Genomic DNA, 17,378 nt, shown 5'->3' on the forward strand with positions numbered 1-17,378 from the left:
AAAACGATACATTACGCTATAATGTACCATTTAAATGGATTTCTAAATCCGTATGGATTTCTTTTTCAACTACACCACTTTACGCCTCAAACATTTGTCAATGTGTCCTCCGGGATGGTGGGTGGCGCTGTTTGCTCTACATATATCGGTCCAAAAAAATCAAGCACACCTCAAAACCAGAATCCAAAAGAAGCTTCTTTGCCTGCATAACTGCACACAGTTGTAATTCGGCTACAGAAGAGAGCACTTTGCAAAGCAATCATGCCGATGTTCGTGGTGAATACTAATGTGGCCAAGAGTGAAGTTCCTGCCGCACTATTGTCTGAAGCTACGGATGAACTGGCAAAGGCGACGGGCAAACCTGCACAGGTGACACCTCCAGAACATAAACGTATTGTCTTCCCTGGGGACGAGGATGCATTGTATCTAATATATATTTATCTGATACATAAATTATATGATAAGTGATTGGATTTACCTAGGTATGGTAGCCAGCAAAATATTATTCAGTGTCATGCGTTCTTTCTGCGGATTGCGGTCGTCTGGACGTATGTTGCATCAGTTCAGAGACTTACAAAACCGTTATGTCCTCAGGGATGCTAGCCAAAAGTTGGAAATGCGCAGGCACTACGGATTCCCAAAGTAGGACATCTAGAATAGATCATTAATCATGATCAAATAGGCATACAGTGCTTTAGTCAGCACAGTAATAATCAGCAACCCAACAATTGCTTACTCATTACAGATTTACAGGAATGATTGCATTGAGTTGTCTTCCAACAACGAGTCTCACAACTATTTGGGTTCAGGGATTATCCAACCACAAATGATTGCCCCATCTCCACTGACTGGTATGCATATTTCTTTCTCGATCAGTACATTGCTGTGCACATTGTCCCGGACCAGATGATGATGTTCGGGGGAAAGGGAGATCCCTGTGCTCTCTGCTCCCTCCACAGCATCGGCAAGATCAGCGGTCCTCAGAACAAACAGTACTCCAAACTACTCTGTGGACTGCTGAATAAACACCTGGGCATCTCCGCTGACAGGTACTAGACATGTATACACACACACACACACACACACACACACACACACACACACACACATATATATATACATACACATACATAGACAAATAAACATTCTCTCCCTCTCTCTTTCTCTCTTTCTGTCTCTCTCTCATTGTTAATATTGAGTCATATTAACCAACTCCTGTTTGGTCTCTGTTCCAGGATCTACGTGAACTTCTTTGACATGGAGGCAGCGAATGTGGCCTGGAACAACTCTACCTTTGGCTGAGATGGGGGGGCCGCTACACTTCAATAGGAGCCAACTCCTCACTTTACTGCCACCTTACATCACTAGAGCAGGCTGTGTGGAGGAAAGCAGAGAAGCGCTATGCTTCTTGGCTAACATAGATTAGTCATAAATGCACTTAACTGGGCCCTCACATTAGAATGGACCCGAATAGCTTTGCACTGGACCCGGCTTTGACTCCGCAATAAAGTAACCCCCTGATCGCTCCATGTTTTTCCATGTGTTTTCATTGTTTTGAAAGAGAAGATGCCTGATCACTGCTGTTGTTGAGAACAAGCAGGGTGTGGTTTTACCTTCCCTCACAGTCAGTCTGGTTTATTACATGCATTATGGTCTATCTGCACTCAAACAAACAAAACAACCATGAACATGTTAAGACTGGTGAATTAAACATAGAAAAATAGTCTTTGCTGTGACAGAAGGTAGTTTGCCATTGGCTGCATCTTCACATCAAATGACCTCTTCAAATCCATACTGCCCTTTCATTACCCAATGCTCCTGTTTGAGAAGTTAAATATTACAGATAGTTCAGAACAGTGGAGAGGGGACTGTTTACTTATCCTAACCAGTAGAGGAAATTGGAATACCTTGGTTGTTCACACAGATGGTCAATGAGGTTCTGGGGCTGTTGTGGGTTTGCAATTTAGAGTGTACCCTATATGTAACAGTCCAATGGCACTTGTCAAATCATATTTAACAGTCAGTGACACAATCACAGTGACACATCCCATAATTAAATTGCTTTGGAGGTGGTTGGTTGAAAGTAAGTGTGAGAATGTGAGCATGTATGTGTGTGTGTGTCACAATAACCCATGTCTCTGTTTCAGGGTTTACATGTACTTCTATCAAATGGAGGCACAAAACGTGGACTGGGATAACTCAACTTCCAAAGTTTACATTGCATCCCTGAATGACAATAAATGAAAGAAGGCAAGGCCATCCCCTTCTTAATACATCTGGATCAGGTGGGGTTTGCACCAGGTTGACTATCCTCCAACAACATGCAGAGGCTTTTTCATGTAATGTGGAAGGCCAGCTCTCTCCAGCATCCAGCGGTAGCACACACACACACACACACACACACACACACACACACACACACACACACACACACACACACACACACACTGGAATACAACTGTCTAACTTTGTAATGTAAATGTTATGTTTCAGGATGTACGTGGAATTCTTTGACATGGAGCTACAAAACGTGTGCTGGCCTAACAGCATATTCAAAGTCATCGCATCTAAAACATTTCACTTGAAATATTCCCTTGATTTTGTTTTACATATTTCAATTTGCATTGCAATCAAGTAAACCCTTACAAAAATGATGATTGTGTTATTGAGTAAAGCATTCAGTAAACAGAAGCAACCCCATTAATCTTTGTTTTTCATATAGTTCACTCGTGTCAAGGCTTGGTGGGCTTTTTGCGCACCATCGCACGATGATCAGCCTGAACAGGTCCAGCCAGGGCAGGGACGAGCAAACTGGCTACGGGGCCACTGTGCAATAGAGACCAGATGAACACAGGTTTACAGACTTCATGGTTACACTATTTTGCTACAACTGCTCAGAGAAACAGCTAGCTGACGTCAGGCTAGTTACATTCGTGTTGATCAGTGAGATCGTTGGGAGGCTGAGCTCTCTGTCTCATACTAAAGCCGGTCTAGCTAGCTAAAAGTGCATAGCTAGTTAGCTAGCTATAACGCTACTAACAAACAGACAAACAAAAAAGATAATCCTAGCCATGGGGTATTGCGATAACTTCAATTACTCACAAGATCAGTAGCTAAAATGTCATTTTCACTCACATTCAGACTAAATTAGCTACTGCTACGTATTCAACTCGCTAGCTAGAGTTTGTGCCTGTTTCTAGCAGGGTTGTTGTGGTCCCTGACTCTCTGGATCCTGATGTAAGGTGGAGGAGGCTTGTGTCCAGCTGCCCAGTCTTAGCTTGGACTCGCTTGTCAACACTGGGTAGAGTAAGGAATTGATTTGGTTGGATTGGTACTTGGAGACTTAGAAGGGGAGTGTTGCTGAATTTCGATTGTTGAGTTGATATTCTTGCAGCCATGTCAGAGGTCATCCTCACCTTCCAGTACAAGCTATGTGGCATCATGGAAACAGTCCTCAGCACCGCTGTGCGTGAGATCACTCAGCTGGTGGAGGATGGCTTCCTGGAGCAAGTGACACGGAGTAAGCATGAAGTGGACATCCTAAGGAAGAATCTGCAGCAGTGGGAGCTGAAATGGAAGGAAGGGAGGAGGGAAGGAGTGGGAGAGGCGGATGGGGCCTGTGTGAGATGTGGTTGTGCTGGAGACTCTGAGGAGAGGTCGGAGGGTGAGTCTGGTGGTTATGGTTTAGCCTCTTCAGTTGGCACACAAATCCCTTTTTGAATGATTTGTTCAAGGTCAAGTTTATTTGTCATTACATTGAATGCAAGTTACATAATGCAACGAAATGCCTTGGGCAGAGCAGCTCTCAATATCCACAACAACACAAATATAATGTAATAAAGATAGTAAGCTGATATAAACAATTTTACAACAACAAGTAATAAAAACAATAATAATAATATAAATGAATGTGGCAACAGGAATTATTGTTCGGATTAGTTCTAATCATAAAGTGAGCTGATGTCCTGATGTCTGGTACCCTGCAGTGAATTTGAGGACATTGATTTAATGTAGTCCCAACACTTTCTGTGAGGTAATGCATAGAGCTACCATTCAGGTATATGTTATTGCCACTCCCTACATAGGATCTCTGATTGTGTTCTCCCCTCTCCACAGGGGTGAATATAGGCCACTGTGTAATCAAACAGGAGGAGATACCAAAGTCAGAGGGACCCAGTGAACTACCAGAGATGGAACATGCACAGGAAACGGCTACATTCAGCTCAGTCTCTGAGGTGTGCTCTGAAAATGTAATATGGTTGAGATATAAGCTGTCCCAAATCCCCTGGTGGGACCATATATACTGTGTCTGTGTTAATGGGTGACATTTTTACAGTGAGAGTTGTCTTTTACTCAGCAGGCTGGGTTCAGCTACCAAACCACTGACATGGGACCTTCTGCCACTGTGGAGCAGCAGTCAGAGAGGCTGGAGGAGCAGTCAGAGAGGCTGGGGGAGGAGCAGAGGGTGGTCCATGCCGTCCACGTCAAAGAGGAAGCTGATGCACAGAACGAGTGGGGGAGTCTGGCCGCTAGATTCAGAGAAACTACTAAACTACTGGCCCATAGTGGTATGCAGAGGACAAGCTCAGATCCAGGGGCTCGGACCAGTGAGCCCCAGCCTCAACCACCTCCACGACCAGCAGCAGCAGCATGGGCAAGGGAGGAGCAGCCACCTCCGCCAGGATATGGGATACCCCCCCAGAGGACAGAGAGCGGTGTTGGGGACCCCGAGACTAACCTCTGTGGTCTGGGTGCAGCATCACAGCCTGGGAGATGTGCTGAGAACCAGCCTTACTGCTGTCAACACTGCAGCAAGAGCTTTACCCAGCTGAGAAACCTGAAGTACCACCAGAAGTACCACACAGGGAAGAAGGCCTTTACATGCTCCCAGTGCGGCAAGGGCTTTGTGTACATGTGTCATCTCAGGATTCACATGAAGATACACACGGGCGACAGGCCCTATAGCTGCACCCTGTGTGGGAAAAGCTTTATCTACCATAGCAATCTAAAGTCACACCAGCAGCATCACACTGGGGAGAAACCGTTCAGTTGCTCTCAGTGTGGGAAGAGCTTTAGCAGACATATTTACCTGAAGAAACACAGAACCATTCACACTGGAGAAAGACCATACATCTGTTCACACTGTGGGAAGGGATTTCCAGACCGAGGGGACCTCAAAAGACATGAACAAATCCATGCAAGGTAGATAACGTTGAACATGATGATTTGGACTCAGTCTGAAAACAGTCTTGTCACAGAAGAAAGAACAACATGTATTTATTGATGTATTTATAGTTGTTTTTCAGGCTCTGAATAAAATGGAAATTCATTTTTCACTTTGCTGAATAAAAAATTAGAACCCCACTACACAGTGAATCAAGACATCTCTTTTGTTGTTGTTTTTTTGTTTACCCTAAAATACATATATATCGTTATTGACATTTCACTAAAACATGTCTACATTGACATTGTACATGCACAGTTTAGCAGCACCATCAGTGCCTTTCGCGGTTTGCTTCGGCGTCGAAATTACTCCTAACCGATGATCTAGGGTCAGCTAAATTCACTCCAACTCGGCATTTTATTATAAGGGGGGGGGGGGGGGGTCAGCGTGTCAAGGGAAGGGGGCACTCACAGCATCGCGAGAATTGACCGTGTGATGATCTCCAACCAGGGAATAATGGTGGGCAGATTTTGATTTACTGGAAGACAGCGGATAGTTTGACGGTATATGTTCCGTGTATTACAGGCTCATCCTCTTGACGACCAAGCCGACGGGGTAACGGCTTTTTCCAGGTTCGTGTTATTAGATCATAGAGAATAATTGCCATCGACAGGTAACTGCCATGTTTACTTTTCGCGCGGGGACGCTCTCCAGAGTTCTCGGGAAGAGAATGCTAGACAGCTTCAAGTTTTAACATCACCGTTCCTTAAAGCACTTGTGTTTGGACTTTGTTTATCATATGCAATTGGTTCAGCAATTTGAAAGATGAGTGGGAATTAGCTCAGACACAGGAGATCTCCCACTGTGTGAGGACCCACCTCCGTTGGCTGGCTAGCATGCTAGCTACCTTAGTTAGCCGAGTCTAGTTCATCAATCGATGGACAGCCATGCGTTGACATTTCACAACTTTCATCACATCCTGAGACCTTGGTCAGAAATGGATTGGGCCGTGGCATACGATGTGTGCATGACGAAAGGGATTATTCAGCAACACTCCCCTGATTAGACGTATTTGTTCATCCACAGCTAGACATAATGCACAATGTTTTTGGACGTCAATGTCAACTAATCATATTCTTAAAGCAGCCTATTAATTGTGACTGTTAGCTTGCACCTTGTCCTTTTTGCATTGTCTACTGTACCATTCGGGTTGCACACAAAGGCAGACGATGAGAGAAAAACACACCGAATAGAAACCTGCTTCAAGATATTCGACTTGTTTGTTTGTGTTGTTCTTGAAATGAAGTCAACATACTCACCAGAAGAGATGTTTCACTCGTTTTTTATCCTGTGGCGGTGGTGGATTGCGACTGCAAGCGTACCCTTTCCCACAAGTTGAACCGCATAAGCGTGGAAAGCGCCTGAAAACACCACCGCCACAGGGAGAAACGGATCAAACATCTCTTCTGGTTAATGTTTTTACTTAATTTCAACTTTCCGCGAACAACACAACAAACAAGTAGCATATCTTGAAGCAGGTTTTTATTCAGCGATATCGAGCACTGGTGTTTTTTCTGTTTTTGTCTTGTCTTTTTGTGAAACTACTGTATCACCATGGTTGGGTTCCAGGTCGTCTATCGCAGTTCATATGAATGTTATGTCATATTGATGTGATTTGTATGTCTCATTCATATATATATCAAACATATTTCTTGGCATGAAGAACATTTAGTCATCCCGGCTGATGACTTGGAACACAGCCTGTTAAGAATTAATTGTAACCCATCCTTGCCTGAGCCTCCTATGGGCATTTCTGCTGATTCCTATATGTTGTCAGCGACACTCCTCTGGGTCATAAGTCAATCCCTGTCGTAAATTCAATGTCTCCCACCTAAACGTGACCGTCTCTTCTCTTTTTTCTCAACCCCAACACAGCCCATCTGTTAATGACATCATTCTCGTAATTGACAGCTTCCACACGTGGACCACCAGAGTGACATCACACACCTGAGCCAGGCAGAGGCAAGGCACAGAGATGTCGGACTCTGTGAAGAAGGCGTTCAGGGAGCAGCTGGCTTATGTCATGAACACCCTGCTCAAGACGGCTGTGTGTGAGATAGGCAGGATCTTTGAGGGCAGCCTGTGTGAGCAGCAGGCGGAGCTGATGCAGAGAGGACAGGAGATCTCCGTGCTCAGAGGGAAGCTGGAACAGGCGGATAGGAGGCTGAAGGGGCTGAGGGAGCCTCTAGGTGACAGAGAGGTCCTGGGGGACACAGCAACAGGACCGTCCACAGACGCAAACATCTCTGGCCAAATCGTCTCCTCTGTGATTACAATTCCTGAGATAGAAGTCGAAGGTAATTTGGCATTTTCAGAATGACAGCCATATATATTTCAGGTCGTGTGGACGGTGAATTAGAGTCAACTACTGTGCTACAACACGATTTTCATGTATCCACAACAACAACATAATGTGTGTGTAATAATATAATATAATAATAATATATGCCATTTAGCTAATGCTTTTATCCAAAGCGACTTACATTGCAGTGAGTGCATACATTGCAGTGAGTGCATACATTGCAGTATATATGGTCCCAGCAGGAATCAAACCCACAACCTAAGCGTTGTTAGCGCCATGCTCTACCAACGGAACCACAGTCTTTATTTGTATTAACTCTGTCAGAATTCTCTGTATGTCTTTGCAGTACCTGATGATGATTGGTGCGCTCCTCTCCAGTCTGAAGAGTCTGTGGCCCCGCCCACGAGTATGAAAGACAACGATGTGTCGCCATGGGCAGAGCTGCGGCCTGTCAGCGTGTCTCTATGGCGAATCCCCACCATCAAACAAGAGGTCAGTGACCACTGTGGGGGGTGTGAGCCACTGGAGAGACCGAATTGAGGCACATACCGATATAGCACAGTAGGCTATTTTGGAGCAACAAGAAGTGAGAGGATATGTCATGTGTTAATGTTAATGGAAATGTTAATCAGTATTGTATTGTTAATGTGTACAGAGGTGATTGTTGCTGTAGTTATGCAAGTGACACAAAGAATACCTTGACAATGTCTGAAATGCTGATATTCAGATGTATATCTCTGTTTTAGGAAGAGGATGATTATGAAGATTTTGAAACCCACCTGCTAACAGCCCTATCCAACAATCCCTCTCGAAAAAGTGAGTTCATTCTCTTTGTGGCTTTTAACACTGTGTGCTGCATCATTTTACAACTGTTTTACCCGGTGAGTGTTGCCTCAGCCCCAGGACAAGAACAGATGTATTAGGATAACAATGAATGCCAATTGTGAACAATAAACAACAGAAAAAGGAGAATTTGCCATTCAATATTAGAAATTTCCATTTATGATTGAACTCCTTATTTATTTAGAGTACAGGACATGCCTCGTTCAACACTTATCATTGTCTTCATGCAGAGCCGGTGGTGGAGAGTAGACTGGATAACAGGCATGGAACCACACCTGAACTGAGCCGTTCTTTAACAGTGACAGAGACCAAGTCAGGGCACAGCCACGTCCCAGAGAAGCGTGGTCGGGGGCGTCCGAAGAAAAGCAATAATCTCCTGCTACACTCCATCAAACAAGAGAAACCCTCACCGCAGAGCCCACCGCAGAGCCCACCACAGAGCCCACCGCAGAGCCCACTGCAGAGCCCACTGCAGAGCCCACTGCAGAGCCCACTGCAGGGCCCACCGCAGAGCCCACCGGGTCAAGGACAGAGAATGGGAGGCCATTCTTTAACAGCGACAGAGACCAAGTCAGGGCACAGCCACGTCCCAGAGAAGCGTGGTCGCGGGCGTCCGAGGAAAACCAATAATCTGCTGCTACCCTCCATCAAACAAGAGAAACCCCCACCTCAGAGCTCACCACAGAGCCCACCGCAGAGCCCACCACAGGGCCCACTGCAGAGCCCACCACAGGGCCCACTGCAGAGCCCACCACAGGGCCCACTGCAGAGCCCACCACAGGGCCCACCGCAGAGCCCACCGCAGAGCCCACTGGCTCTCGGACAAAGAATGGGAGGTCTACAAAACAAGGTTGTCTCTTCATACCAAACACGACAAGGAACAACTAGTACCTCAAAAAGCAAACATGGAGAGGGGAGAATGCTTGATTCACAGCTCAGTGCCCGAAAAGGAAGTGAAGTAGTGCTGAAGCACAGAGGGAGGAAAAGAAAAAAGTTTAAAACTGTGTCAGATTCCAAGTGCCCCAGAGGACAATCGAGAACCGGCGACATGCAGTCACATACCAAGTGTCCCAACTTCTCTCCAAACAGGATTACTTCTGCAGGTTACGTCCGTATGCACACAAAGCACTGCCACATCAAGACAGAAAATGACGACAAACAGAACTCTGTCAGCCACGGAGATACACCCACCTCTCCCAGCAAAAACCAGCCCGTCTCCCCCGACACAGTCAAGCCTATCTCCCAGAGCAAAGACAAACCAACACCAACAACCTCCCACAACGACAAAGCAACATCCCCCAAGAAAGACACACCTCCCCATGACCCACAATGGGAACATGGGGAGAGGGACGGAGGTCTTGACTGGACTGCACCAATAGAGGACCCCGTATCTAGCTGTGCAGAGCAGAAACCTGCCATGAACTCAGACCACACACAGAAGCTCAGAGGGGCCGAAGCTCAGCAGAGCTCACAGTTTCAGTGCACAACATGTCAAAGGGTTCTTAGTAATAAGAATTGCCTCATCGAACACATTCGCATCCACACAGGTGAGAAGCCGCTCACCTGCGATCAGTGTGCCCAGAGATTTCGCTGCCATGCCTTGCTGAGCATCCATCGAAGTAAGTTCCACAAGGGGAAGTACAAGTGTGCAAAGTGCAGGATGAACTTTCACTCTATTATTGAGCGTAATAAACATCAATTAAAAGACCATCCAAGCCACTCTCCCCACGCTTGTCAGCTCTGTGGGAAGCCTTTTGTCAGTAGCATACGCCTAAGGAACCACTACGAACGTTTCCATCCCTGACCGCAGGGCTCAGCACCATGAAGTGTTAGGCCCAGTTGCTGTTTGGTCAATTCATTTTTAATTTTTAAGTCACAAAATGGCCGAAGTTGGTGCCAGACCTGGAAATGTAAGGCACATTAATTTGTAGGTTTTGGGAAGCATGTTTTTAGTTCAGTGTTTTTGAGTTTTGTTCAATATAAGTAACATCTCTCTGAAATGTGTTAAGGGTGTAATATTTAATGCTAAATGGTTCTTCATAGTACTACATTGTAATTCTCTGAGAATTCAAACTCTTTCAAGAAAACTTTTTCAAGAAAATCTTTTCTCAAACTGGATTTTTTTTTTTTACGTCAATAAAATCTGATTTTACCGGAGTCATTTTTGTATGTTTCTGAAATATTATTTGCAGCAACATGAAATCTGCGCAGTGACCTGTAACGCAGCCAAACCTCATTATCGCGAGACTGCTGCTGCTGCCTCATTCGCCATTCAAAATCCGTGCCAGGCAGAACGCTCCGTTAGAGCTAGGACTGGATAACCAGCAGGCGCGTTAGTTGGACATATCACAGACCAATCTAGGGTTACCTACCAAAGGAATTCTACTTTGGACGGATCCAAGGTGCTTATTATCCGACCGAATTTCAATTGACCCGCTACCGTCCGAAATAGCTACACCTAGTAGCTACAATAGCTAGCCTATAGCATATCTGCATCAGTTTCATTTAGCTCGCTAGTTAGCTTGCACTGTTTAGCTGACTTCCTTGTTTACATTCACACGTTTTTTTTATGCTTGCAGTCTTCGGTGTCTCTTAGCGATCTCTTCTGCTTTTACACTCATGACACAAGTAGCTAAGTGATATACTTTGCGACTACTGCAATTGCGAATACCACAAATGTTCACTGATGGTACTTGGCTAGCTAGTGATGTGGCAGAGATAGTTTGCTAGATAGGCTGTACAATTAGTCACTGTCCCAGTTGTGGTGGTGTCGACACCAAGAGGTTCTTTGGTTTGCTCATCGTCAAAGAGGCTTGCAGTGGAAATCCTCATAGCATGACAATTTAGCCTATTCAATTCATAGATCTCAAGGTCTTTGGCCTAGGTGAGTTTTTGTTGTTTTGCCAGATCTACCCTGATGCCCTCAGAGCAGGGGGTGATAATGATGGACTCTGTGAGGAGCGCCTTCCACACACAGCTGGCCACAGTCATGGACTCTCTGCTGGCGGCGGCCGTGTGTGAGATCGCCAAGATCTTTGAAGGCAGTCTGTGTGAGCAGCAGGAGGAGCTGACGCAGAGAGGACAGGAGATCTCTGTGCTCAGAGGGAGGCTGGAACAGGCAGATAGGAGGCTGAAGGAGGCGCAGAGAAAGGGAAGAGAGGGAGGAGAAGACGGAAGAGAGGCCACAGGACCGGCCAGGAGAGCAGGAGAGACCAGCCCCAGCCAGAGGTCGGAGTCAGGAGAAGGTAAGAGTGTTCTTCCATACTCCTCTCTTAGAATTCAGGAATGGAAGCCTTTAAAATAAAAAAATAAAAAACCCTCCTTGTTTGCTGACTATCACTCTGTCCTTGCAGGACTGAGCTGGGGCGAGGATGTCCTCTCTCAGCCAGACCCTCTGTTTCAGGGGGCTGATTGTGAGAGCCATCCCCGGGTGAAAGAGGAGACAGCGGCGCAGGAGGGATCAGCGATCAAACAGGAGGTCGGAGATGCAGTCTATTTGTGTGCCCTGTGCCCAGAGGCAGCCTAACAATACCCGCTCTGACTTGACCGTTTCACTTCTGCTTCCACCACCCCGAATCATGTGTAGCGCCACTAACTCTGTTCTCCTCCACAGTTGGACGAGCGATGCCATGGCTCAGAGTCTGACGAGATCCAAGGCCCAGAAGGGAGTTGTGATGTCGGGGACCAGAATGTTGGAGACACCTTGTCAGACACACCGGAGGGAGAATGTAAGAAGATTAGCCTAACTTAACTCAAAACATGAAGTCTTTTTCTCTAGAACTTCCGTAGTCAGACCAATTTGAATAGCCTGGAATTTTGCTTGTTTAATGGTGCCCGTGTGTTTTGTGTGCTCTCCTTCTCGATGATTTATTGAAATAGTGTTGTCGTTTTCTTTTGGTAGTGTCCCACTGGGAGGAAGACCATCGGGAGGATCTCAGACCCAGGCATCATCAGAACCAGAACCCCAATCCCTTCCTCCAAGTGTCTCTGGATGGGCGTTGTTCCCCCAGACCTGACCCCAGTCCAGCCCTACACAGAGAGTGGTTACCTGGGCTTGATACAAGGAGGAGTGGGGCAGCTTGTCTGGATCTCAAGGCAGAAGAGGCTGGTGGTATAACTGGTACTGGGGCGACCTGCTTTAGGCCCGGTCTCTGTTTAGAGGAGCTCAGTGATGAAGAGGATCCAACTGACCTCTTCCTGGACCAGGACCAGGCGCCAGACGAGAGGGAGACTCCGCACGACCAACCCCACGTCTACCACGCCCACAGGGGCCAGTCACCGTGGAGACCAAGAGATGACAGAGCGAGGGGCCTCCTTCACCAGGCCAGAAGGACTTTCAGTCCCAAAGACCCTCTGAGGCCACACACACCCAACACACTGTCACACACACACAAGCTCAGTCACGTGGGGGGCTCCAGGCCTTACACTTGCCCGTACTGCGGAAAGGGCTTCACTTACCCCTCCCACCAGCGCCGGCACCTGCTACGCCACACAGGGGTGAGACTGCACCCCTGCACCATGTGCGACAAGAGCTTCCTCACGCCGTCCGAGCTCACGGTACACACTCGCGTCCACACGGGCGAGAGGCCGTTCGGCTGCGCCCAGTGCGGGAAGCGTTTCGCCCGCAGCGGCAACCTGAGGGCCCACCAGAGGGACGTGCACCTGGGGAAGAGACCGTTCGCCTGCGCAGAGTGTGGCAAGAGGTTCGCCCACAAGGGCAACCTGAGAGTGCACCACCAGAGGGTCCACCAGGGGGAGCCCAACCACCCGGACCTCCAAGACGACGGCAGTGCTTTACCGTCAACAGAGTGAAGCGGTCTGTCTGTTGACACAGGTCTAAGATCAGTATTCCTTTCTCCGGTTCTAACCAGTATCCATTATAGAACAACCCCAAAACTGCTCTGAGAACAGTGGCAAGGGGTGTCTTCAGTTCATTGAGTTTCCTTGTGGAGAAGACATTTGAGAGCAGCACCCTCTACTAGGTGATAGAGAAGGAAGGCTTGCTTTGCTGTCATGACTGAATGCGGCTGCTAGAAGTTGTCTTTAGTTACTGTATTCATCTACTACCCATTCTCAGTTTTCCTTTAACTCGTACTGTACCGTACATGCCTGTGTATGTTGTTAACAAGCGTGAAGTGTTGATGAATGATGGTGTAACATTGCATATTATGTCGACAATGTGATTATGTTAACTGTTCATAAAAAAAAAAAAAGGAATAAAAACATTTTTTTTTTTTAAACTAAAACATAAACAATTGCATTCGTGGTCACACCTATTATTGTCACAATTATTTTTGATTTGTACTAGGGGCTTTATTTAGTCGGATTTTGCTGAAGGATTACAGTTTTCTGTGATTACAGTACTCTTGATGGCCACCAGAGAGCAGTGTTCGACTCGGAAGCACTGTTCGAGTGAAGTGGGTCTTTTGAAAATGTCTGCTGCTGCCTCAGCGCTTAACTCACATTTTCTGCTTTTTCAGTGAGCAGCCCCTTCCTCCCAGTTCCTGTTGGCTCAGTGCAGGTATATAGTTGTATCTTTCTGTCTTATCGCCCAATTAGGCCGCTAGCCTTATGCTAATACCATGTTGCCAATATTTGATGTATTCTGTCAGATCTACTGAAGTATTGAGGGTATAGAGGCTAGGAGATTTGACATTCATCTCTGACTCAGTCTGTCTCTGTCTGCGTCTTTCTCACTCTCTCCTTCTGTCCCTCTTTCTCTCTTACGCACACATACACACACACACACACACACTTTCCTGAATACTGAGTAGGAGTCTATTCCCCTGGCTGCTGAGTCCTTGATTTGCTCATTGAAAGATGACCCCCCCCCCCCCCCCCCCCTCTCTCTCCAAGGTCAGCAGGCTCTCTCTCCTGGGTTGAACAGTTACATTATAGAGTAATTACAGGCGCAGCGTCTGCATTACTGACACTCCCCACCCAGTCCCCTCCACAAAGCAGAGAGAGGGGAAGGTGGAACATGGAAAGGTAGCACTGTCACTGGTGTGTGTGTGTGTTTTAGTGTGTGGGGGAGGGTCAGAATACTGTGGGGGAGGGTCAGACTCTTAACAGAGGAGAGCTTTTATGGTTATTACATTTTACATTTACATTTTTGCCATTTAGCAGACGCTTTTATCCAAAGCGACCTAAAACAAGTACTTATATACAGTGTATAAGTGATATACAGTGCCCTGCGTAAGTAATCGGACAGTTGTTACTGTGAGGTATTTGTTATTTCAAATACAAATTTGTGGAGTGTAGAGCCAAAAGAAGACAAAATCCTTCTCTGTCCCATTACTTGTGCAGGGCGTTGTGTGTACATGTCTGTGGGAGCAAGGGAGAGTGAATTCAGGGAGGTCAGACGGAGATATAGACAGATTTGGGGCTTAAAATAGCTTTGGTGTGTGAGTGTAGGACAGGGTCACACAGACTTTGCTATGAGAGCATAAGCAGCTTTGCACCCTGGAGGAGGAACCAAATGAGCATTTACTGTACACATACACTGGTCTGCCTGCCTACCTGTCTGCCTGTCTGTCTGTCTGCCCGTCTGTCTGTCTGTCTGAAATGATATCAGAGAGAAATATCATCAGATATTGTTATGACCTGAATGTGGTGGTTTTCAGAGTCTGGTGTTGCCCCTACCTGCTAATATGTCCTGCAGTCACGGTAACCATATCTATAAAAGTCATGTAAGTGTGTGTGTCGCACTGTGTTTATCACCATGGCTGTTGTGTTATTGCTCGATACTTCCAGTGGGGATCAGACCTTAATGTCCTGTTTTCGTTAATGTTGCGTTTCAGTTTATATCTCTCTGGCCTCAGGCTGGCTTGTCCAATTTTCAGGAAAACGAGCCCCTCAGCCGTGGACGGTGGACCCATTCCATCACCATCAAACCACCCCTCCAAGATATGTCATACGGGAGTAAAAGCGGGGAAATATTTACCCAAACTCAGTGGGGGGGTTATGTGGAGTCAATTGAATTTGAGTCGTGTGTGTGTGTATGAGAGTGTGAGAGCGAGCGGGAGAGAGAGAGACAGAGATTAAGAGGTTTTAGTGTCACCCAAGGCTGCTCATAATCTGCCCGTCTCGTCCCCGAGGGCCATATTTTCATTTGGGTTGCCATTACTGCACTGATTTCTGCCCCTGAGGGGATTACATGGCTGTTTGTGGCTGAAGGCGATGGGTTTATCCGTCAGACTGCAGCCTCTACTTAAGCACTCACTTAATGTGCTAATAGTATTAAGGAGGGGGGGTGGGTGGGGGGGTGCAGCGTTTTCAACTTCCATCACTAATGCTTGGTTTGCGTTGGTATGGCTGTTGTGCTGGTTGAGGACCCTAAGAGATTCATGATCAGAGTGTTTTGAAACGACTGTCTCTAAACGACTGACGCGTTTGTTGGGTGGGTTTCCTAGACACAAATCAAGCCTGGTTCAGGACTAAATTTTAGTCTGGGACTAGGCTTAATCTGTGTCCGGGAAACAAGCCTTGTATTTCTAGATAGGATAGGGAGGATTCTAGCACTGAGGTGAAAGCTTCGGCTCTGCAACGGTTTACAATAGCCAGGGAGGAGGGAGGAAGTCTGTGTGAGGGACTGTTGTGGTTTTAGTGGATTAGCTGCATGGAAAGACAGCGAACGTGATTCCCATGTTCGGGGTGGAGTGGGAGTTCATTATCCTTGCTCCGGAGTTTCCTCCTGTGTGTCTTAGGAGCGGCTCCTTGGTGGGTTGCTAAGCAACCCTGTGGCTGAGCGGAGCTTTGCAGGAGTGGGGGGTTGGAGGGAAGAAGAGCACCGGGTCAACAGGAACAGACAGTCACAAGCACGGGGGGGGGGGGGGGGGGGGGGGGGGGCGTCCGATCGGACGGTTTGGGGCTCGCGATGACTTCGGAGGCAGCACGCTGTGCGTATGCTAAAGTTCACCCGTCTGGCAGAGCAAGGGCAAATCATTCACCTCATGCGGATGGTAGATTGGACACGTCGTATCAGAACGTGTCGAATCTACCATGTCAACGAAGCCTCAGGTGTTGCTTTGTGACGTGTCGAGACGGCAATGGCAGTCATGGTGAAGCAACACCGATAGAGCGTCTGTGATTCATCCGTGAACAGCGAGTGCGTCATCACATGACCTCCCCACCTCTTTTTCTTCTTTTTTTAAATATGTTTTTAGGGCATTTCTGCTTTATTGGGATAGAGACAGTGGAGGTTGACAGGAAGGATGGGTGAGAGAGAGAGGAGGGATGACATGCAAGATAGGTCGAGGGTTGGAATCGAACCAGGGACCTTGCGATTATGTGGTATGTGCATTAGTGTGCTACGCCACTAAGCACCCCCTTCTTTTTATTCTTTTGATCAAAACAGGGATGATGATGATGATGATGAAGATGAGGATGAGGGGGAGGATATTTCAGGGTATATTTTCTGCCGGTCGAGAAGAGAACAGTTTGCCAGAGGGGCTCCAGATCATCAGTCTGCTCTGCTCAATTTCTAGTCTCAGTGTCTCTCAGTCTTTGTCCCCTGGGAGGATGTGCCCCATAATTTAGTACATGATGGCTGGGTCTCAACTGTCTCCCTTGGCTTCCTCTCCTAACCCCCCCCCCCCCTAACCCTAACCCCCCCCCCCCACACACACACACACACACACACACATACCCCCCTCCCCCTTCATCTGTATTGATAGAAAAGGACTGGATGGTGGAAATGAATACCCGGTAGATGTCCACCATTTTGTTTTCACCTTGCCTGTGTTTTGGGATCAGTGGAGATAGAGGGGAGAAGAAGAGGCCGGACGATTGACATTCACCCGATGACTGGAGTCCAACCTAGTGGCCGGGTTCCAGCATCGTCAAGGCAACAGGCCCAGTTCACGGCTGAGTGGCGTCGTCGCTACGGGAGACGAGCCCGGGGTCTGTCCCTCACGTCTGCCGGGGTCAGGGATGGCAGCCCAGGAAGGACATAATGTGCTGGCTGCATCCCCCAGGACGATGGCTCTAGATTGGGGTGCTTTGGAGAGA

The 17,378-nt window shown here is 47.2% G+C and overlaps 3 protein-coding genes across 4 annotated transcripts; all 3 read left to right on the forward strand.

The window, feature by feature from the left end:
• The first annotated feature begins 159 nt into the window (after positions 1–159).
• On the forward strand, positions 160–1,548 carry mif (macrophage migration inhibitory factor). Its single transcript, XM_083686814.1, has 3 exons — positions 160–369; positions 877–1,049; positions 1,236–1,548. The coding sequence occupies exons 1-3, from the start codon at positions 262–264 to the stop codon at positions 1,300–1,302; spliced, it is 348 nt and encodes a 115-aa protein (XP_083542940.1). The 5' UTR covers positions 160–261; the 3' UTR covers positions 1,303–1,548.
• An 891-nt stretch (positions 1,549–2,439) lies between these two features.
• Positions 2,440–5,358, forward strand: LOC310815766 (uncharacterized protein). 2 transcript variants are annotated; one of them, XM_083685684.1, is made up of 3 exons: positions 2,440–3,664; positions 4,117–4,235; positions 4,358–5,358. In XM_083685684.1, the coding sequence occupies exons 1-3, from the start codon at positions 3,397–3,399 to the stop codon at positions 5,204–5,206; spliced, it is 1,236 nt and encodes a 411-aa protein (XP_083541810.1). In that variant the 5' UTR covers positions 2,440–3,396; the 3' UTR covers positions 5,207–5,358. The 2 variants fall into 2 exon arrangements, with proteins under 2 accessions (XP_083541810.1, XP_083541811.1); XM_083685685.1 differs by having other exon boundaries at positions 4,361–5,358.
• Positions 5,359–10,649: 5,291 nt separating this feature from the next.
• Positions 10,650–13,603, forward strand: LOC310815964 (uncharacterized protein). Its single transcript, XM_083685933.1, has 4 exons — positions 10,650–11,614; positions 11,723–11,847; positions 11,983–12,097; positions 12,271–13,603. The coding sequence occupies exons 1-4, from the start codon at positions 11,287–11,289 to the stop codon at positions 13,179–13,181; spliced, it is 1,479 nt and encodes a 492-aa protein (XP_083542059.1). The 5' UTR covers positions 10,650–11,286; the 3' UTR covers positions 13,182–13,603.
• The last annotated feature ends 3,775 nt before the right edge of the window (positions 13,604–17,378 follow it).

Source organism: Argentina silus, assembly GCF_951799395.1.
Source record: "Argentina silus genome assembly, chromosome: 15".
Classification (NCBI taxonomy): Eukaryota; Metazoa; Chordata; class Actinopteri; order Argentiniformes; family Argentinidae; genus Argentina; species Argentina silus.

Excerpts from the sequence above, each read along its gene's own strand:
- mif (XM_083686814.1), top strand. The coding sequence starts at position 262 with ATGCCGATGTTCGTGGTGAATACTAATGTGGCCAAGAGTGAAGTTCCT. Across the intron at positions 370-876 it reads CGACGGGCAAACCTGCACAG|TACATTGCTGTGCACATTGT; the intron begins GTGACACCTCCA and ends TTTCTCGATCAG. Across the intron at positions 1,050-1,235 it reads CTGGGCATCTCCGCTGACAG|GATCTACGTGAACTTCTTTG; the intron begins GTACTAGACATG and ends TCTCTGTTCCAG.
- LOC310815964 (XM_083685933.1), top strand. The coding sequence starts at position 11,287 with ATGCCCTCAGAGCAGGGGGTGATAATGATGGACTCTGTGAGGAGCGCC. Across the intron at positions 11,848-11,982 it reads GATCAGCGATCAAACAGGAG|TTGGACGAGCGATGCCATGG; the intron begins GTCGGAGATGCA and ends TCTCCTCCACAG. Across the intron at positions 12,098-12,270 it reads AGACACACCGGAGGGAGAAT|TGTCCCACTGGGAGGAAGAC; the intron begins GTAAGAAGATTA and ends TTCTTTTGGTAG.
- LOC310815766 (XM_083685684.1), top strand. The coding sequence starts at position 3,397 with ATGTCAGAGGTCATCCTCACCTTCCAGTACAAGCTATGTGGCATCATG. Across the intron at positions 3,665-4,116 it reads CTCTGAGGAGAGGTCGGAGG|GGGTGAATATAGGCCACTGT; the intron begins GTGAGTCTGGTG and ends CCCTCTCCACAG. Across the intron at positions 4,236-4,357 it reads CATTCAGCTCAGTCTCTGAG|CAGGCTGGGTTCAGCTACCA; the intron begins GTGTGCTCTGAA and ends TCTTTTACTCAG.